The sequence below is a fragment of the Agrilus planipennis genome, unplaced genomic scaffold (genome assembly GCF_000699045.2).
Source record: "Agrilus planipennis isolate EAB-ADULT unplaced genomic scaffold, Apla_2.0 scaffold114, whole genome shotgun sequence".
Taxonomy (NCBI): Eukaryota; Metazoa; Arthropoda; class Insecta; order Coleoptera; family Buprestidae; genus Agrilus; species Agrilus planipennis.
Genome location: NW_020442440.1, coordinates 124,719 through 147,423, shown reverse-complemented (window position 1 = coordinate 147,423; position 22,705 = coordinate 124,719). Strand labels below are relative to the sequence as shown.

Here is a 22,705-nt window from a genome sequence, read left to right as displayed (position 1 = left end):
TCTCTTCTGTCTTCATTTCGTCCGTCTCATCTTTCTCACCCGAACCACCACCCACCCATTCCCACGATTCCTGAAAGCAGGCTGAAGAGGGCCTTCCGTCCTACCTTCCGACATGGTCCGGAGGGACTGCCCGCCCACCAGCATTACTGGCTGATGGGAATGAAACACCCAAAAGTTTTTCCTTTTTTCTAGTTTTAGGGTAATTAGCTCAGGATAGGAAAAAGTGTGTGCCCAACCGGTCTTAGAACTGTCGACCCTATGATTATAATGATGATGATTATAATAGCAACGTAGTGAAAGCCAATATATTAATAAATACATTAATTGTGAAACCATATGTACAAAAATTAACTGTTGAAACTATGAGAGAAAACTTTGATTTTAAAACAATATTCTTGTGAATATATGTAGATACGACAAGTATTGCCTGTTTTATTAATGAATTTACAGTTATCAGTTCAAATAAATTACTATAGTGGGTGTAAATCTATTGTGGAGATATATAATTTTATATACGACCTGCGGAGCTATGATTTCTTTCCCAAAAACGGCCCGCAAGATCATTTGGGTTGGTCATGCCTGACTTAATAGCTTACGTTATCACGTTTAGTTCCTTATTGTAAAGCATTTCGATATGATACATGGCACAAATAATGTAGAAAGTAATTCACACCAGTGCTCTGGATTTGTCAATAGGTCGTATATATGTAGGTCGCATATAAGAGTAGTTTTTGCTCCTAGGATTGTACTTTAAATTTTTATTCACCTTTTCTTTTATTCATCATCATCATCATAAGGTCATCAGTCCTAAGACTGGTTGGACACGTACCTCCACTCTTTCCTATCCTGAGCTAAACTTCGCATTTCCCTAAAACTAGAACAGCCCACATCCTTAACTATTTGCGAACAGTAATCTAATCTAGGTCTACCTCTACCCCTCCTAACTCCTGTTTCTGCCTCTAATATGTCTCTGACTAGACCTTCATGCCTGAGAAGGTGTCCTACCAACCTATCTCGCCTATTTTTTATTGACTTCCATAGAGTCCTCTGTTCTCCTATTCTTTCCAATACCTCTTCATTTCTAACCTTTTCTACCCACGATATCCTCATCATCCGCCTATAACACCACATTTCGAACGCTTCTAACCTTTTCTTTTCCGCCGCTCCCACTGTCCATGTTTCGCACCCGTACAACGCCGTGCTCCAAACATACACCTTTAACAACCTTTTTCGAATTTCTAAATTAACCGTTCGCGAGCATAGAAGTGACTTCTTTTTATTAAAGGCGACACGACCCTGCGCTATCCTCTGCTTTATATCCCTACTACTCCTTCCATCCTCACTTATCTGACTTCCTAGGTATCTAAAATCAGCCACTTCTTCTAATTTTTCGTCTCCTATCTTTATATTCGCTCTTTCCCTACTTTTCTTCCCTTGCATACCAGTATTTTAGTTTTACTTTTATTTATTTTCATACAGTACTGATTTGTCAGAACCGCTTCCATTTTATTTAAAGCTATCTCTCTATTTCTTTTATTATATTACTTTTATTCATAATTAGGAAGTTTTGCTTTTATCTTGCTGAATTTTTAATTTATCTTATTCCTTCAATATAACAGACTTTAAATAATGTATTAGAAGCTCACTTTGAAACATCCAGCTTTTAACATACCATGTTAAAGAGAAAGATTAATTTGCAATGCAAAACAGAAAATCTCTGTTTTAATTACAAGCCATTTCTAAGTTTTTCGGTACAATTTGTTTCTTCTTGTAAGTAGTTTTATCAGAATCCGTTCCTGAATTCGGTTAAGTTTTGAAAGTAAAGAAATTTGTATTCAGAGAGTTCTATCCGTAGAAAGAAATTAATTCTAATAGAATTTGCATAGTTGACTGATGTACAAAGATGTTAGTAACTAGTTCCAACATGCCTCGTGAAAAGTTGCTTTCACATTTACAAGCACTTAGTGTGATTATTTCGACATCTTTCGGTACAAAAAGATTGAGAGACTACGTTACTGAGTGTCAGAATTTTTTTTTTGAAATTACCGTTTCTTTGCTACATAAATGGGGAAAGGGGTGGCATGAAGGGATCGCGAGGTCAAACAAAAAAAAAACTTTTGGGTGTTTCATTCCCACCAGCCAGTAATGCTGGTGGGCGGGCAGTCCCTCCGGACTATGCCGGAAGGTAGAGCGGAAGGCCCTCTTCAGCCTGCTTTCAGGAATCGTGGGAATGGGTGGGTGGTGGTACGGGTGAGAAAGATGAGACGGACGAAATGAAGACAGAAGAGAGTGAAAGATTATCTGTGGAATATTACTGCCTCAGCATTTGCCTAGGTGATCCAAGGAAACCACAGAAAAACTTGGACCAAGACAGACGGACCCGGAATCGAACCGGCGTCCTCCCGAATGCTAAGCAATGGTCTAGACCTCTAGGCCATGCCGCTCGGTGAGGTCAAACAGGGATCCGCACACATACGAGAAACTAGACGTTCCTAAATAAAAAGCAATAAGCCAATAGAATGCCTCTTTCGAGCAACGCTCAGTGAGTGAGAGTGCACGCATCTTTTGTTTACAAACTGAAAATTGTTTTAACGTTTCGTTGATCTAATTTTGTGTAAGATCGAACGTCATTATTTTAAGGTAATTATGATAACCCCATTTATGTCACTTTATCTTTGTTTACTGGTGTTGTTTATTTTGATATGGTATGTTGTTTGTATGAATCCGTTAAACATTTTGTTAGCGAATTTTTTTTTTGTTAAAAGTTACCTTTTGAGGCAAGATGGGGTATTGGGTGGGGGCATTGGGGCAAAATGAAAAAGTCGGCCCATAGTATGGGGCAAGATGGTTTTTCATAATGTTCCTATTAGTGATTAATTATTATTATAACGTGTCATAAATTAATAAGTGTAATAAACATAGTGATTATGCCATATTTTTGTTATTTCCTTTAGCTACCCCATCATGTCCCCTTCCCTACTGATAAAAAATTATAGAAAGGCATATATAAAACATCCTTAAGCAAGACATGGAGAAACAATTGGAACCTATTGGTCATCAAATCTACATTAAATTCGCACTCACCGTAGATTTGATTAAAAATTCATGGGGCTCTTGTTGTATATACCGCAAGTATCTTAGATGTATTGAAAATATCAAACACAACTGCTGGAATTCGAAGTTGTCTAGAAAAATTGATCTTTGGTGGTTTAACTGAACCTAGCTATCATTAGGATTATGATTTGCGTCATCATTTATGAATAGTTGATAAATCAGGAAAGAAACAAATATCCGTAAAATGAAATTGAGTTATGTAATGTATTTATAATCCAAGATCCAGCCGTCAGACGTTACTTATTTTCTGAGTAACAAATTAGACGGGATAGAGTCGTGTTAGTATGTACTTTGAACGTATGCCGTCGGCCCAATTTAGCAGATATCAAGTGGACGTAAAAACATTACTCGCTTTACTTAAATTCGGAGTGCTAATTTATCCATAACTAGTGACCCGCCCCAGCTTCGCACGGGTACAATGCTGATACTAAATATATTTTTGTTTTGTTTAGATTATTATCAAAAAGGGGAAATCTTCAAAAGACACCCCCTGAACATACTAAATATACTACCGAATATCTTTATATACAACATTCTCGATTTTTTTTATGTCATTAGACATTTTGAATCTGTAATATCTTCGAAAATATTCATTTAAATTACATGCTGTAAAGGGCCATATTGATCTATATTAAATGCACAATGTATTTAAGGTACTTAATTGGACAAGAATTAATGCTGTATTGCCTACAATCGCTTCGTAAATCAGCCATTATTTCTCATAAAAAGTAAAGGATAAAAATGGTTATTGTGGGTTATCCCTAAGAGATAGACATATACCATCCCGGACTTTTTTGTAGACCCTTTTAAGATGTACAATATTGTAGTACATTATTTTGATCTATCTCGTAGGGTTCAGCCAGCGTTTGCAATGTAAACGCAAAAAATGTGTTTATTTACCACATCACATTAGAAACCTCTAAAATTATCAGTGTTTCCCTACTATATTATGTATGTGTTATACATATAAACCTTCCTCTTGAATCACTCTATCTTTAAAAAAAAACCGCATCAAAACCCGTTGCGTAGTTTTAAATATTTCAGCATACATAGGGACAGACAGCGGCAGTAATTATGAGCTATTTTTTGTGTAACTTATGCGTGCCTTTAGGATTTCTAAAATAACCTAATTTATTTCTAGATCATTACTTATTCGAGTAAACGGGGTGGCGTCAGTGTTAAAACTGAAAGGGAAGACGTTAGCAGAAGTGTTCTTCTTATCAGAAATGCACATTCATCTGATTCCGGTCTCTACACATGCAACCCTTCTAATGCTAGACCTTCCAACATCACCGTACACGTCCTTAATGGTAAGTAAATGCTGATAAGGAAATTTTGCTTCGTAAATTTCTTGTTTATGTTTTCACCAAATGGAGCAGTTGGATCTAATGCAGTAAAGGAAAATTTAGGTCATTTACATGAAATAATAATAAAAAAAAAACAATCGTGTGGTTTTATGAATCCACAATGCAAGTGAAACTTTTCGGATTGTAAGCATTTAACAGTAAATTTTCGGAAAATTATTCGATTTAGGGTATTAAAATTAAAATCGCGTTCATAATCTTATCTTAATGATTGGAAAATGGGAATGATAATGGGAAATCAATAGTAGACAAGATATCCAACTATAAGTTTTAATTTCAATCTGCGTATGAGAATATGGAATAGATAATTAATACAATCATTCAGATGATAGAAGCAAGTTAAAAACTGAGAACAATATTTATTATTTAAATCATTGAATCATTTTGAACTTCAGTTATTCTATCAATAATTTCATCTTCGCTTTCAGTTTCACAGTCTATAAATGTAATTGTCATGCACTTACACGAATGAGTGAGAATGTAAATGCTACACGGTTAGCTCATGCGAGCCGTGGGCGCCGTCATATTTTCCTTGGCTGCTCTGACGAGCGCCTTTCAGTTTTGCCCCTACTCCGCGGCCGGCTGTAATGCGACATGCGATAGATGCACGAAAAAAATTGAGGTGAAAATTGTAATAAAAGTTTTACTTTAAAAAGCAAATAAGTTATTATTAATAATCATTACAATATTAATGCAATGTAAACTCTATTTAGTGACTCTCGATTTAACGACAAACTCCTTAAAATGTCGAAATAACTTGAGTTTGGTTAGTTTACTTTATTGTCTGTACAATGATGCACTCTATATAGCACCACACCCACTGTAAATAACGGCGACAATACATGTAATAATATTATTATTTAGTATTACCTGTAGTATATTTCCGATTGGAATAGTTGGACATTTAGGAAATGTATAGATTTCCTAGAAAATGTGTCTAATATAATTTATGTCACACATTTCCAGTCGATTTTAGGAATTATATACATTTCCTAGGAATTTCACACATTTCCGGTAATATATAAGGCAAGGGTTCGTGCCACTCAACCACCGTAGCGGGCGATTTTCAGAGAAGAGATCGTATTGTCATTGTTAATAGTCTTTGTTATGAGTATTATTTTGAAATATTTTGGAAAGGAATTTGCTTCGGTTGTAAAATTTATTTATTTATTTGGGTACCTACAACATTTTGTAAACCATTGTTTGGTCACGTAGCTGTCCGACCAAGGGAAGTTGAACAACCCCAATTACGTTGTTACCCGATGTTATGCCATCCGCACCCCTCCGGTGTCATTTAATTTTGTACCATAGCAGTGAGATAATTTCAAGTATGTTGCATCAGTCATCAGTCAGTCTTCCGTCGTCTTAGTTATCAGTTCCGAGTAATTAGAAAAAAATAGTTTAGTAATCATAATCATCATTTTAGTAGTAAAGCATCATCAACATTTCGTCATTATCACCTTAATTTTAAGCTGTGTATATATTTTATATTAAATATTAATTAAATTCTACGAAGTGTTTTTCTTACAAAAAAAAAAATCTCAAAAGTAGAAAAGAAGTGGCACAACTGTGCAAAGCAAAATCGTACATAAGTCATGTTTAGACATCAAAAATATCTTCATTTTATTAATTTATATAGCCCATAAGTAATCTAATGAATAACAAAATAGCCTAATAATGACAAGAAAAGACACCTTAGATATCAAATTGATCATAACAATTTTAAGAAACATGAACATCGTCTTGCGTTGAGAATGCTCACAAGAGTAAATGAGTGAAACAAGTGTCCGCGTTTTTTAAAATTGTGGTGAATTTGGGTTAAGATTTTCCTTGTTTTTGCTATTTCAATCACCACAGCTTTGGTAAGTCACGCACGCGCGCGCACCCTGCAAGCCTCAAAATAGCCTGAGTAACAACCTCAGCCCCGCAGATCCATAACGAACAAGTGGGTTAGTGCAGAGTGCAGATACAAGTGTAAATAGAAGTTCAATATGAAAATGCGGACAAGGGCGGCTGCAATCGATACCGAATCAACATGAACTGCGAATCACGAAGCAATGACGTGGGCATCACTACACATACAATTGTTCCCGCGGAAATAAACGGGAAAAATTTGCGTATCCAAAAAAATAGGGAAAAAGCCAAAAAATACAATGAAACGGACTCAACCTTCCAATATATACGACACAGAAGTAGACTGAAAATAAGTTCAGTAACGAGAAAATTAAGAAACCTGTTAAGTATGATGACGTAGAGGCATATGAAAAAGTTATGGAAGTTCTAAACGAGACAAATGCAACAAACGATAACAAAAGAACAAAGGATGAGAGCGAAAAAAACAACTCAAAGCCTCAACAATAACAATAATACACCATCACAAGGAAATGACGCTGAAACAAGACAATAAAGTAATAACATAGACACAGTGCAAGATAACATAGACGAAATTCTGAACATGGCAAAAGATGAACACATGAAAGCACAAGAAGGCAGCATAAAATTGATAATAGCGCAAACCAAACTCGTAGCAGCAATTAAACATAAAAATTTATACGAAATTAACCTCGCCACCTTCGACATAATGTCAGCAGTAAACAGACTATGTTTCAACTAAAGGTGGTTCACTGCAACGTAAACGATCTCAGAAAGAGAATATCTGAGATAAAAAACATTAATTTCCGTAATAAAACCGAACATTATACTGTTAAACGAAATATTAGGTCCTGAAAACTGTAAAAGAAATATCACCTGCTACACGTTGCTAACGGATAAAACAGGAGAAGGATTAGGAACAAGAAGGTATGTTTCAAATGAACTAATCTGGAACAGAGAAAAAAATTACTACATAATAAAGAAATCCTAGAAGTAATGCACGGAGAAGGGCATTTTAACGTTACGAAGAAAAAGTAGAAGAGACGTGGAAGACTGGTGCAAAAAATGCCCTACATGCGCTACCAGTACGCAACCGAAGGCGAGAAGTAGTGGACGAATGCAGCAGTACAACGTAAGAGAATCTTTTGAGAGAATTGCCGTATTCCATCAGATTGGAGACAAAGTAAAGTATAACTGACGAGTTGGGTCTAATGACGGTGGTAAAGTGTGGCTATACAATACATCAAAACAATGGGAACGTTGTCAGAAACTACAACTGAGTAGCCGTAATACATGAACAACCCTTCAACAATTTGAGCCAAATGTGAAGCGCCTCGCAATGTTAACATACCTCTTTTCCCCCCCGGAGTTCATAGACCAACTGGCCACTCATTTATCGAAGGAGTTAGGATGATGAACTAGAGGCTGTCCTTAAGTGGCATGTCACAAGACTCCAAGTGAAGCATTATCCCATGCCTTAGAGCAGAGCCGGGCAAACTCGGCTCTTTTGACTTCCGAGTGCTCCTCAGGTATAGTCAAGGAGCTCCTCATTGCTCCTGCGAGTGCGAGTGAGATAATTCTTTCCTTTTCTTATCCTTTCCATTTCGTAGATGAGTCCCCTCTTCCATAGCCGAACCCAATAGTATTGCGAACGTAGTCCGGCATGCTACCCCTGAGCTGCGGGATGATCATCAGAAAATTTTTCGTAGGTATTATTTAAGTTGCAAGAGAGGCTTCGCTCGTCTACGGGATGAAGGGGCTTGATATGGGAGTGGAAAGAAGAAGAAAAAGAGAAAGCAATATGGGTCATTACTGTTTACTCTCTCGTACTTATTGAAGGGTATGGAGTGACCCAAACTAATCTCAGGTAGCAGCTCCTACGAAGTTAAGTTTGCCCGGCTCTTCTTCTTAGAGTTTGAAAGGGCAAAACAAGTAATTAAACGATCGGAATGTCTTAATCAATTAATTTCTTCTGCTTCTACTTAATCTAATAATTTACCTTTTGTAGCGTTATATAACTAGTGATTACAACCTAGGAAATATGACGCATAATTTGTTTGATCTATTAATAAAACCTCTTTCATGTTTACTAATTCGTTTGACGAAAGGCGTATCAGCTACAGAATACCGAAACAGCTGTAACGAGCTTTTGTGAACAGTTTAATTAATAAACGTGGCCTTTATTTCAATTTCCTTTTAGAAATAGATCTTAATTAAGATCACGAATATTAATCATTTATCGATGCGATGTTTGGAGTAGCATTCATCCACTTTAATGAATAGTCTAGTGGCATCCCTGATCTGGACCCATTAGATCATACACTTTAGACCAAGTTTCAAGCGTTAGCGAACAAAACGGAACTATCGCCGCTTTAAAGAAACTCCACCAAGAAAGCAATTACCTGCAAACCAATGGGTATGTGACCAGAAAGTCTTCGCTGCTGTGTTGTGTTGAATGCTCCGTCATTAATAAAGTTGTTCCCACATAGATTTCTAGCTTTTTGTAATACGTTACCTATGGTTTTACTGATCTACAGTGAATTTTTTATGTTGTAAGCAAATACTTAACTAACCGTATTACTGATAGAACCTGTGGACGTACTATGCACATGTATCTGTATACAGTATCTGTCTTTAAATCACGTAACTGTGTCATAGTTTGCGTTTTTTTCTTTATTCTGGTTTAGAAACGAATTTCAAACAACTTATTCTTCAATTGTAAGTTAAATTTCCCTATACATACTAACGAAGCAATTAAATTTGAAGCGTGACTTGTTGGAGCGCTCTCTTCCTCTTTTTACAAACTGAACAACTCCGAACTTCTTTTATGTCATTTATATTAAATGACGTAAAAGCGCTGTGGAGGAAGCTGGGTTTATTTCGGTTAGATGAATTAATTTCGTTAGATATTTGATTCACTAAATGGTAAAAAATGATAGATATTCTTTCTATGGATATCGGATTTACATTTATTCAAGTTTGTAGGCAACTAAAGTAAATAATGGAAAGTACTTATGTTGTTATGCTAAATTAATTTGAAAATTTCAAACGACAAAAGACAATATGACTGCAAAGAAGTGGTGGTCTGATATCAGAAGGAATTACAGTTTTTCTATGCTTTCTATAAGAATAAAAACACGGGTATGCATGACTTTATAGGGCAATATGAGGCATGCGTGCAAGAGGCACTTTAAGATCTACTACGTTTTTCTCTTATTATTAGTTTTGCTGCTGAAACTTGAACTTTAATTTCATTATTTACGGATGAACTGCAATGCATCCATTTCATACTTTATCTCTTTAGAATGACGAATCCAACATTAATAATATTGAGGGGGTTACACTGGCGCGATAATAAGAAAATAAGAAGACTTTTAATAATTTGATTTAACAGCATTTGCAACAGGGTAAATGTGAACAGCAAAAGCGAGAGTATCGTACTGACTGTGAAATATCTTCAATATTGAACTTAAAGTTAAACATATTAAAAACATAAGAAAGTTATAAAATAATTCGGAGTGGTCTGTATTCTGTCGAAACTGCCAGACGCGGATCGCGATTTCGGTCTTTTTGGATCTCGCGAACGGTTAATTTAGAAATTCTAAAAAGGTTGTTAAAGGTGTATGTTTGAAGAACGGCGTTGTACGGGTGCGAAACATGGACAGTGGGAGTGGCGGAAAAGAAAAGGTTAGAAGCGTTCGAAATGTGGTGTTATAGGCGGATGATGAGGATATCGTGGGTAGAAAAGGTTAGAAATGAAGAGGTATTGTAAAGAATAGGAGAACAGAGGACTCTATGGAAGTCAATAAAAAATAGGCGAGATAGGTTGGTAGGACACCTTCTCAGGCATGAAGGTCTAGCCAGAGACATATTAGAGGCAGAAACAGGAGTTAGGAGGGGTAGAGGTAGACCTAGATTAGATTACTCTTCGCAAATAGTTAAGGATGTGGGTTGTTCCAGTTTTAGGGAAATGTGAAGATTAGCTCAGAATAGGAAAGAGTGGAGGTACGTGTCCAACCAGTCTTAGGACTGATGACCTTATGATGATGATGATAAATAAATAGTTTTTGTCGTTATCAGTCTTAGAAGTTAATTTTGTTAAACCCACGAACATTACAGTATAATACACTAGGCAAGTCCAATGTAGCCCAGTAAGTGGCAATGAGGCGTAAGATGAAAAATAGTAGGATCCGCTCTCTCTCTTTGACTTTATTTAATAGTACTTCTGATTGGTTGACACAGCTGACCTTCAAGTGCGCATAAAACAAAAACATAGACAAAAAAACTACTAATTAGGTCCCTTTACTTTCCTTTTCATTCTTTTCAAGAAACACATTCCTTATGAGCTAGTCTACCCTAATTCTATTGTCCCTATGGGTGTAGCAGCTCTATTAGACGCACCTTTCGGATCGACTGCTTTAGTAGACGTGTGAGTAAAAGGCATTGTTTTTCTGTTCTGTGAATTATACTTTGTTTTTTTTTTTATACTTCACAAGAGAATAAAACCACACAACTTTTAACATCATTTGAGTTTTCTCCTAATGGAATATCACCTCTATTACTATTATTCATATTAAGTGCGATGTTGTAGTTTCCTCCAGCAGCGATGGTGAGTTTACAACACGACAAAGTCCACTGGGGCCGGCAACAAGCTCTTCTAAAGATGCATTTGCGTTAATATTAATAAGATATTGCCTTTGGGAATCCATAAACTTTTCTCTCGCTTATCTTTGTTAAAATAGCCTACTTCCTTGTCAATTTAGGTCATTTACATGAAATAATAATAAAAAAAAAACAATCGTGTGGTTTTATGAATCCACAATGCAAGTGAAACTTTTCGGATTGTAAGCATTTAACAGTAAATTTTCGGAAAATTATTCGATTTAGGGTATTAAAATTAAAATCGCGTTCATAATCTTATCTTAATGATTGGAAAATGGGAATGATAATGGGAAATCAATAGTAGACAAGATATCCAACTATAAGTTTTAATTTCAATCTGCGTATGAGAATATGGAATAGATAATTAATACAATCATTCAGATGATAGAAGCAAGTTAAAAACTGAGAACAATATTTATTATTTAAATCATTGAATCATTTTGAACTTCAGTTATTCTATCAATAATTTCATCTTCGCTTTCAGTTTCACAGTCTATAAATGTAATTGTCATGCACTTACACGAATGAGTGAGAATGTAAATGCTACACGGTTAGCTCATGCGAGCCGTGGGCGCCGTCATATTTTCCTTGGCTGCTCTGACGAGCGCCTTTCAGTTTTGCCCCTACTCCGCGGCCGGCTGTAATGCGACATGCGATAGATGCACGAAAAAAATTGAGGTGAAAATTGTAATAAAAGTTTTACTTTAAAAAGCAAATAAGTTATTATTAATAATCATTACAATATTAATGCAATGTAANTTGATAGGTCTTGCTATAACGTTCTACAATGCACACTGTTTCTTCGTTTTTTTTTTTTACGTTTGTGTGTCACGAACGGCTATTAGTCCTTAAAAAATAGATCCTGTTGCGACAGAGGATTCATTTCAAGGAAGTTCTAGGACCCCGAGGTCTCCAAGCAGTTGAAAGTTCCATTTAGAAAGAGCACAGGATCGAACGTGAAGAGGGACTAGCTTGGAAAGGGCATAAAAAAGGGCGAGAGATAATTCTGAGTATCGAATAAATAGGAAACGAAGTAAGGACGTTAGTCTTTAAGGACACCACTAAAATCTCAAAAGCAACTAGCGAATTTATTTTAAAAAGGTGTGAAGAGTATAAAGAAGAATTTTGATGATTTCAACAAAGATGGATAGCCTGTTGGTTGATGCTCGAAATAGAGAAAGGAATATTGGGAGAACGGAAAGAATATACTATATAATAAATGAAGAAGTAGCTATCGGTGACGTTAGTGACGTCATGGTAAAAAAAGGAGGATGTGAGGAGTTATGCAATGATAGTTACGATTGATAAAGAGGAAAGTAGCGATTAGAATAAAAAAAAGGTGCTTACAGAAATTGACCCCCATATTAATGTTAGAGTTAAGGTGTTTAGAAAAACAAGATCTGGAGGGGTTTCAATAAAAACTAAAAAAAAAAAGGATTAAAGATTAAAGATTAAAGTAACTGCGAGAGGTTTAGTGACGGTGGATCAAAGGTGAAGTTACCTAAAAAAAATGGGTTCTGGAGTTTTAATACAAGGTGTGTCTAATAATTTGAATGATTTTGATGTATTACGTGAGATGGATGAAAAAAGCTTAAAATGGTATATAAATAAGGAGGAGGAACTTAAAGGAAAAGCAAGACTTGTAATAAGGAATGGCAGAAAACAATGGGAAGGTGTGTAAGCGATGCAAAAAGATTGGACACAGTTTTATGGTTTGCGAAAATAAGGTTGTGTATATTATACATTCTTTAAGGCGGCAGTACAGAGGATCAGATGCGGTATACGTATAAATAATTAATGGATACAACCTTAAAAATAATACAATTGACTTCTAGCTTCAGTGGCTGTGACTGCGAAATTGGAGGAAACTATTAGGGAGTTAGGGTTAATGTAACATTCATCCAGAAGCCATGTGTTAGGGAAGGCTCTGTGTGTGGTTTACCGTTTACGTATGGTGACGATTGAACAAGAACCCAAAGCAACGAGAGTTATTGATGAAAGTTTTGCGTTTATGGTACAATCGAATGAAAGTTGTGTTGTGTGTGTGTATATCACTTTCCTGTTGGTTTTGTCGATATGTTCTAGTCAGCATGTATTTCCAATTTGGTAAAGGTTTAGAACCACTGTAGTTTAACATATTTAAAGTAGGGTCTACCAAGGGCAGTGAAAGGTATATTGTTGGAAGAGTTTATTACATCGATGGAATTTCTGGTAATCAACTCGTCATCTGAAGAGTTGACCTTTAGTGAACCGAACACGGAATCGGGTATAGATGTATTAGCTAATTCAGCAAATAATAATGGATGTAGAAGGGATAGTAGAAGAAGATGTAAAGATTTATGGTGGAATCAAGAGTTAGCGAGAAAAAAAGTTGTGGTTGCTAGGTTAAGTAGTGCTTTCCAGAGTAAGAGAAGGAGTCAAGAAAGACAGACAGTTATGCAAGAGGAGTAGCTGATTGCCTGGAGAGATTGTTGGAAGTTGGAAACAAAGGTTTTTAGCGGAGTGTACATAAATCATGTAGGGGTAAACATAATAATTAATACTGCGTCGTTTTTCTTTTTCGTGATGATGGAGATTATGAAACTAAGTGCGAGCGAGGAATGTGTTGAGACTTTTTAATAATTGTTTGAGTGAGGGGATTCTCTTGAATGATCGGAAAACAGTAAAATTGGGAGTGCTATTCAAATAGCCGGATAAGATCAGATTAGATCCTTCTCTTTATAGTCCGATATATTTTCTCCTGGTGTTAGTAAAGTATTGATACGTATTTTAGTCACGCTGTTGTCTATGAAATGCCCTATACAATTTGATGCATGAAAGATGCCTTGATGGTTGTGAAGTCATTTGTGGAATCTACCAGCTACAAATATGTTTTGTTGACTTTAAGAGGGCATTCGCCAACCTAAGATGGGTTGTTATAGTTGATAAGGTTAGGCTGGTTGAATGTGAAAAGATTAATGTGGTGTAATTACTTTTCAAATAGATCAGTAGTAGTGTCATCAGGCTATGAGTCAGTGATAGAAACTATTAAAAGGGGTTGCCCTCAAGGCTCTTTATTGCTAACCTTTCTTTTGAAATCGTCTCATGGATGAATTGTTGTGGAGCTTAGAAATTTAAGGAGTTTTATTCGCTGCATTTGCTATGATTTGGTTATTTTACTTGGGAAGGGGGTAAGCGGAAGGGAGGTTGAGGAAAGGGGGACCAATTGGTTGCGAGTAATTAGAGGTTAAGGGGATTTAGAAGGAGTTACAGTATCGTATTCGAAAACGGTGTGCTTATGGTTGAAGGAAAATTTAACTCCACGTCTGCCGAATATGCGACTGGGGAGAAAATGCTTCAAACTAGAAAAATCGGTGCCTTGTTAAGTATTGGTATATAGGAGAGAACTAATTTTATGGAGCATTTTTACAGCTCCAGAGCAAACTTCTAAATTTGGTAGACTGGTCGAGGAGAATATTGTTTATAGGTCTATTCAATACCGGTCCTTTCTATGAGCCGGAAGAATTGTTGAAAATAGGTCATATAGGCTATATTCCTGAATTAATATTTAGGTGCCAGAGGATGGTGCTACATGGGTGTTTGCAGAATTGTATCAACAGATGCGATATTGATCCTTATGGATGAATTTCAGTGAGAATTTGAACTATTTATAAGAGGCATTAGGTATAGGATGAGGAAAGGAATTCGTTTTTCTGATTTGTCGGAATCCTAGCAGTCTCGCTGAAATAGTACCGTTAATGGTAGAATTCTGTTTAATTTCATCCCTATTCTGAGTTGAAAAACACCCCTGGTTTGATCCGATCTTATTTGTTAATTTAATTGTCATAGGTTGCGGTAATTTTAACAACGGTCTATATCATCGTGGTCCAGCTCATTTTCCCTTGTGTGTTTGTAGTGAACTGGATGCCTGAAAATATGCATGTTTCAGGTTTATGTTCATTACGCCAAGATGTAAGGGATTTAACAGCCATAAAACTTAAATTGTCGGATGAACGAGTATTGGATGTAGGAGGAGTTCTTTCCAGTTAAACGAATAACAAACTATTAATAGCTTTTCCCTCGAAAACATTTACAAGAAGTGCGATTTTTATTCCTTGATCGTCATTTTTCTTTATAAAGTTTAACTATATACTATATTATACTACTATATTACCTATATATTATTGATGCATGGAACTTCTGCACTTCTTACTTTTATTGCTAGGATAAGTGATGTTTTGATAGTCACCTAAAAACAAATAACTGATGATGAAGTTTGCCTAAAATGCCCTTACTTGTTTATTTAGATGCTCCCATTTTTGCTAGGTCATATGTGAAAATGTATTCATTTGACTGTCACTGCTTATATTTGATTGATTGCTTATTTGCACTACGAATTAAAACCGGCGTGTGCACCGTACTGACAATGAGTAGTGTACACTTATATTTGAACCTATCGAATCCATCGTTTTGCTGCAGTAGTGCCACGATATACTGAAAAGTAAATAATAATTCTCAAACTCCCGATGCATTTCAAACAAATCTGTTTTTCCAACACAAATCAAATTACTGCATTATATCGTTGTACATTTCGAGATCCAAAATATCGTAAATTCGTTACAGTCAAGCTCAACGCTTCATTTCGCATTCAGCATACATTACTTTTAGATAGCAATTGCAAATTTAAAGTGAATTTTTTTTATAATGGGCAACGCAAAATGTCAAAGATACTTTTTTTTGTATGGTCTAAATCAAGTAGCAGCGTAGTACCTACACGGGTAACCATTTGTTTGAATGTACGAGGGGGCGTTTTTAAGTTCGAGGAATGGGGGGTAAGAAGTAGAAATAAAAGTATAATGGCCAAAGATGTGAAAACCACTGTATAAAAAAAATAAATTGTTTGTGGATCTACATGTTCAAAAATTAATAGTCGAAATTCTGAGAAAAAACTAATTGATTTTAAAATAATATGAATATGTAACAAATTTTGCCTTATTAGGTAAGGAATTTACAATTATGAGTTGACTCTCTTGAATGATTGTTGGTGGCAAAAATATATTCCCCTTAAAAAATGACTTCATCTTCAAATAACCCTGAATATCAAAACTTTCCGACATTATTAAGTAGTAGTAGTAGTGAGTATAAGGTGAATAGTTATGACCAAAAAATTGGGAGTAATATGAATACCGCCGCTCGAGGACCATTAATTTTCTAATTCTTATTCGCTACGGACTCCCTCTTTTCAATTTGAATTTTGAATTCAAAATCTTGATTGCACGTATTTAATGTGCATAATTATAATAAAATTAGATTTACTGTTCCACAAATAAATTCAAAAATTCGAAACGGCATCCAGTCTAGTTCTAAATTTGTTTTTAGTGTATTATGCGTAAATAAAAAAAGAATCGTGATTCTTTACTCAGTGGCTGTTCTGTAACTCTTTTTGAAAATATTCTTTGAAGAATTTTTTGAGGTTTAATAAATATTCATTTATAGTTTTACCCACATCTGAGGTTACTTATAACGCATTTTCTTTGAGAATTTAGAAGAGGAATTCTTTGCTTAATGTTTTAAAACATTCATAACTTTTTTGATCAGCACATGCAGTCCAGAAGTCAAATTTGTTTTTTATAATAGTTAGACAAAATATTTTGTCTCCTATTGTAAGCGTAGTCATGATTCTTCACTGTAAAGACCTGAGTAGTATAGCAGGCGGGTTGCTATATCTGGGTCACGGCTCTCCATAAATGAGACATGGTCTATTCATCAACATCTTACCAATTTTGGATCTTTAGAAGGTCTTTCTAGGTCATTCTTCATCTGAAGAGGTTAGACCATGCCCCTTTTGTCAACAATACCAGAACCTTTTGTTGAAGACCCTCTGGAATTGTCGTAAAATGGGGGTGGAGCCTGTATTTGTTTGAATTTCCCGCTTAAAGCTATTGTTCATTGAATTGGAGGTATAAATAGTTAAACATATATTATAAATATAGGTGAATTTGTAATATCTTTGCTTTACGATTTATTCCATTTTTAAGGTAACTCACATGCCGTATAAATATCCCACAGTTTAATTGTAAATGCCAATTTTTAAACATTTTATTCAGTAAATTGTTCTCTATTTAATCAACGACAAAGTGTATTATTATTATTTTGTATATATTTTATTAAGAAAAACCGCTGTATCTTGCGGAATCCCTGCGACTCTTCCAAGGAACACCAGAGTTTCGCGGAACATCATTTGGGAACCGTTGCTGTTGACTGTAAAGACACGTAGATTACCAAAAGCTGTTTCTTACATTCTTTAAAAGTTGTGCGATTGTCTCCATAGTACCGATCGAACAGTTTCCATTAAAAGTTAAAAGCTAAATAAAACAGCGACTAAAACGTGTCAACTGTTTTTTCTAGCGCCTGATGGTGATGCATTATTAAACAAATAAAGGACTGCTGATGTGTGTGGTTCAAATCCGTTACGTTGAATCTTGTGCTATAAAAATAAACTTGTAAATGAACATTAAAAACTACTGTTGTGTAGAATCGAAGCCAAATAGGGTAAATAATTTCCTTTTATTGTAAAAACGACAATCGATGCAATGTTTCGCCGTAGTTGTAAGGTTTTTTCAAGGTGAAGTTTTAAAATTAATACATTAAGTTATTCAGATGGTGTGATCTGTAATTCAGGTACATACTATCAAACAAAATACTAATTTCACCTCAATGTATAAATGTAGTAAAATAAATTATTTTACATAATAAAAATTTTATAACAAAAGAATTAAACCGCCGGAAAAACTGAAAAACATAAAAAAAGCCTTTATTTTATTGACTTTGATAACTAAGTTCTTTAAGTAATGTAAGTATACCTAAGTAATTTTGAGTTGGTGCTAAACAATAAATAAACAAATCTCACTTAAATTTAAAGAAATAACCATTGCATTAGTAATTTGATTTTGGTTATTTCTTTAAATTTAAGGTAACTTAATGATCTTTGTTAATTGATTGTTTAGCGCCGACTCAAAATTATTTAGGTATACTTGCATTAGTTGAAAAACTTAGTTATTAAGATTAATAAAATAAAGGTTTATTCCTTACTTTTTAGTTTTTTCGGCAGTTTAACTTTTTTGTTAAAAAGTTTTTATTTTATAATTATTACTATTATTTTCCTACTATAAATCATCCCCTGTTTTCCTATCCTTACGGTTGGAGTTTTTTCCAAATTTATATGGGACCAACTTTGAGGTATACCCTTTCCAATAAAAAAAGAATTATCAAAATCGGACTACTCTATAGAAAGTTATGCGTGGTCATACATAAAAAAATTATACGCGTCGACTTGAGAACCTCCTCCTTTTTTTCGTCGGTTAATTAAAAACAAACTTTCTGAACAACGGAATGTAAATAAAAAACTTTACTTTGACTCTATTGTATGGAAAAAAGAGGAAAGAAAATGGAAACTTGACTACTACTGTTGTTTACACACATTCTCATATTTGTGCACTAAATAGACCAGGAACATTGAAATTTTCTACTAAGCGAAGTTCAAATATGACATTTATAATTTTTAAATCCGACGCTGATGCTCATTTACGCTTATCCATGTTGAAGATTAAAGACCCGAACAGAACTGGATCGAGCCGACCTAAGCAGAGAAAAGACCGATATACTAAATTGCATTGGTTCGTTCGAAATCGTGCTTATCGATTTATCAGCTCCTAAAACTAAACATGCTAAACAAAAACAGAGGGAGAACAAATTTTATCAGATTTCCGGTCCAATTTAAAACAATTAGCCTTTGACAATTGTAGAAAATATTACAAAAGTAACTACATTGAATGTACATTTAACGGGCTTTTAAACAAACAACAGAGTAATTTTAAGCATAAATTCAATTAAACAGAAATAATCGCATGAGTTGACATTAAAAGAATCAGTGAATTTTGACTCGATTGACTCACAGTCAGTTACATTTATCCTAAACATTAGTAAAATTCATTAATATATTATATTAATCACTCGACATTTGTTTCGACTAACAAGTCGTTTTCAAGAGAACATTGACAGTATTGTGATTAATAAAATATATTGTTGGAACATCTACTGTTTTGATTCTCAAACATGTTTCATCGCAACATCATCCTAGTTAGCTTTAAGATCGTGCGATTGTAAATTCGGCCGATTTAATGGGTTTTTGTTGAGCTTAAACTGTTAGCTCAACGCCCAATAAGGAAAGAACATGTCTTGTAAGTGTATTAACATAAGAATGCTTTTGTTTGATTGCTTAGGATCATAAGGAAGGAATAACACAATCGAAGTGATTGATGTTACAACTTATTACCTACATAATGTGTTGGAAGCTTCCTTTTGCTAAATTAAAATCATTATTTTGGTAACTCTAGGGGTGCTATGTAAGTATAAAATTAATTCGACAATGAAAGATAATGCCAAAATTTCCCAACCAATATCCAAGATACAGTGTTAAAGAAAAATATATAAATATATAATTTTCCCTTTTCCGCCGCGCCCACCGTCCTTCAAGGATACATTTACAATAATCTTTTTCCAATTTCTAAATTAACCGTTCGCGAGCATATAAGTGACTTCTTTTTATTAAAGACGATTCGACCGTGCACTATCCTCTGCTTTATATCCCTACATCCCTACTACTCCTTCCGTCCTTACTTATCTGACTTCGTAGATACCTAAATTAGCCACTTCTTCTAATTTTTCGTTTCCTACCTTTATAGTCACTCTTTCCTTACCTTTTCTTCGCTTGCAAACCAGTATTTGTGTTTTACTTTTATTTATTATCATACAGTACTGTTTTGTCAATACCGCTTCCATTTTATTTAAAGCTATCTCTTCTTCTCCTTGCTAGATGCTAATACTATAATAAAACATAAATTTCATTCCGAATTTCCATTTTCACATGTTGTTCCAAGTCTATGTTTCGAAGAACAGGAGTTTGCTTGACATAAGAGAGATTTACTAATAGAAGCACCTGCTTACCCTCTGTAAAACTTACTTTAAGTTTGTCAGCAGAGTAGATAATTAATATTAAATTTAATCTTGCCTACCACAATCTGACGAACTGAACTAATAAAGTAAGTCACTGTATTAATTATTATATTAAGATAATGAACTAAAATGGGACGAGAACCAAGAACCACCATATGGGAAATTAAAACGTAGAAAACCTACTTTAATTAGATATTAATCAGGAAGAATCCAGTGGAGAAACCTCGTTGTAGGGGTAATCACCCATTAACATGAGCCTTGCAAGAAAATTTCTTATATCTTGTCTAAACGTAATTGTTGCTCGACACGCCTCATTTTAATAGTAATATAAGATTATTCAGAGCTTGATAGTCTACTGTAGATACGATTTAACAAGTCCCGACTTAATTTTGTATGTTCGTCTTTATGGAGCAGAAATAATTACTTCGATTTATAATTGGGTCCGGGGCGAAGCAAAGGGATCAGCTCTCCTATTTACCTATGTGCGCACATCTAAAGTTTTATGATGTTTGTAGGTAAAAGATGTAACATGTGCGAATAATTTTGTAACTATTCGATTGGCTTTCCTAGTTCTTCGTCGCTATAAGTTGTGTGTTATTCTTAAAACAAGTTAGATCCTAATAAAAATATAAAAGCTCATAAGAAATATTTTAAAATAATCAGTGACCGTTTAAAATTACGATATAAATCTTATTATAGTTGTTTATGTTTGTGTATGTACCTCGTCGCCCAGTGACTCGATAATCATACAACCGGTAGTAATTCAACGTTGTTACTGATTGTTGCTGTAAATGTAAAAGCATATAAAAAACATAAAAACTCGAGTTACTGGTTATCGCTGCGGGTAATTTTTCTGAAGAATACTTTTAGAAACTCAAATTAAAGAGACAATTAATAATCGAAAACATTATGAAACAAAAAATTTTTCAAATTGAAACAATTTCGAATTACCTACTAAAGTTGGAGTGTAGGTCATCTCAATCCGTACCTAAATATTTTGTGTCCACATTTTATGATACTCTAAAATAGTAGTGGAACTTTTATAACATTATCCATTTTTTAGTTTAGTCCACCATTCCCCAGAAGTAAAATAATTGATTAGTTTATTGATTTATAGATTCTTCCTCCCTATATAAAATCCAGTTTAAGCTAACTAACCTAAAAAACTTGTTTTGTTTCAGGTGAGCACCTAGAAGCCATGCAGTTTAGTGGAAAAATCTCCACATACCCTCCGCTTACATTAACAGCCCTCATTGTACTTTCAACGGTGTATTTTATGTATTGCTAAATACATTTTTTTGTGGAAAATCAGTCTTTTTTCTTGTGTAAAAATGTTTTTACCATGTAGATACCTATTATAGATGTTAATATATACCTATAAGTAACAATGTTTGTCTTTTTGATTAATAAACAGCAGAAGCATCCCAATAGTTAAAAAAAAAATAAGTTAACAATTAATATTATTTAAATAAGAAACTCATTGAAATGTTGACTGCATAAGGTTGATTGCATATAAAAGTAGTAACTGAATTTTGTTCTAGTTTAAGGCCCTATCCTCACGACACTACACGACATCAATGCGATATGCGTACGACAAAGCAAACATTGTTTCTAACACATGTTATTCACGTGTAGCGACACCTAAGGGATATTTATCGCAAACAAAAGTGTAGAAATGACTGGTTAGTGGCATGTGAAAATGGACAAGCTGCGCTGACTAATGGTCACATGACGATCTAGCACCAGGGTGTCAGTTGTGTTTGTTGGCATGACAATTCATGGACAAAATCAATAAATACATAACAAAATTCTAATTTATTTATATTTAACAAACTTTTACCCCCGACTTCGCTCGCGTAGATGTCCTGAATATGTCGAATATACAATAATTTAATAAACAGTCCTGACCAAAATCATCAGGATAAAATTAAAGTTTGTAGATTAAACATACACAGAATCACAGTGACAGTCATTTGTTATCGAGGAAGAAGATTTTTTCTATCCCTCAGGAACGGTTTTTTTTCTGAATACAAGGTACTCTATGTTTTTTCCGTACTCCTCACAATGTGTGTACATAATTTAATGATAGTCGGTTGAGTAGTTAACCATGAAATGGCAATAAACAAATAAACTCACATTGGCATTTATAATATTAATTAGGATAATTTAAATTATTAAAAGAAGTACTATATAAGAACAAAGGCTTTCACGGCCGGAATCCATATATATAAAAGAAGAACTATTGAGTGAAATTTAATAATTAAGAAATAAATTGTGTAATTTTATGAAACCACGATGCAAGTGAAACTTTTTGGATTGTAGGCATTTAACTGTACATTTCCAGAAAATTATTCGATTTAGGGTATTCAAATTAAAATCGCATTCTTAATCTTATCTTAATGATTGGAAAATGGGAATGATAATGGGAAATCAATACTAGACAAGATATCCAACTCACGATTAAAACACACAAATATAGCGAAGCACTTGCACAAATTAGTGAGAATATAAATGCTACACGGTTAGCTCATGCAAGCCATGGGCGGCGCCATATTGGCTTTCACTTTTACTAGGTATTGAATTAATGTTTCTTTTAAAAACAAGGTTATTAAAATTTTAATTTCGTCAAAAGCCGTTTGTTCACTGTTGTTAATGAAAAGGTTATAACTATTGATTAGTACATTTACTGTCATTTTACC

General features: G+C 34.5%; 1 protein-coding gene across 3 annotated transcripts in view; it reads left to right on the top strand.

Annotated features, from left to right (window-relative positions):
• Positions 1-21,359, top strand: part of LOC108736217 (Down syndrome cell adhesion molecule-like protein 1 homolog) — a 157,203-nt gene extending 135,844 nt beyond the window's left edge. For all 3 annotated transcript variants that reach the window (XM_018468563.1, XM_018468564.1, XM_018468565.1), the window contains 2 exons: positions 4,256-4,424; positions 21,188-21,359. In XM_018468563.1, coding sequence (XP_018324065.1) covers positions 4,256-4,424; positions 21,188-21,294 — 276 coding nt within the window. In that variant the 3' untranslated portion in view covers positions 21,295-21,359. The remainder of the gene's footprint in view (positions 1-4,255; positions 4,425-21,187) is intronic.
• Positions 21,360-22,705: the final 1,346 nt, after the last annotated feature.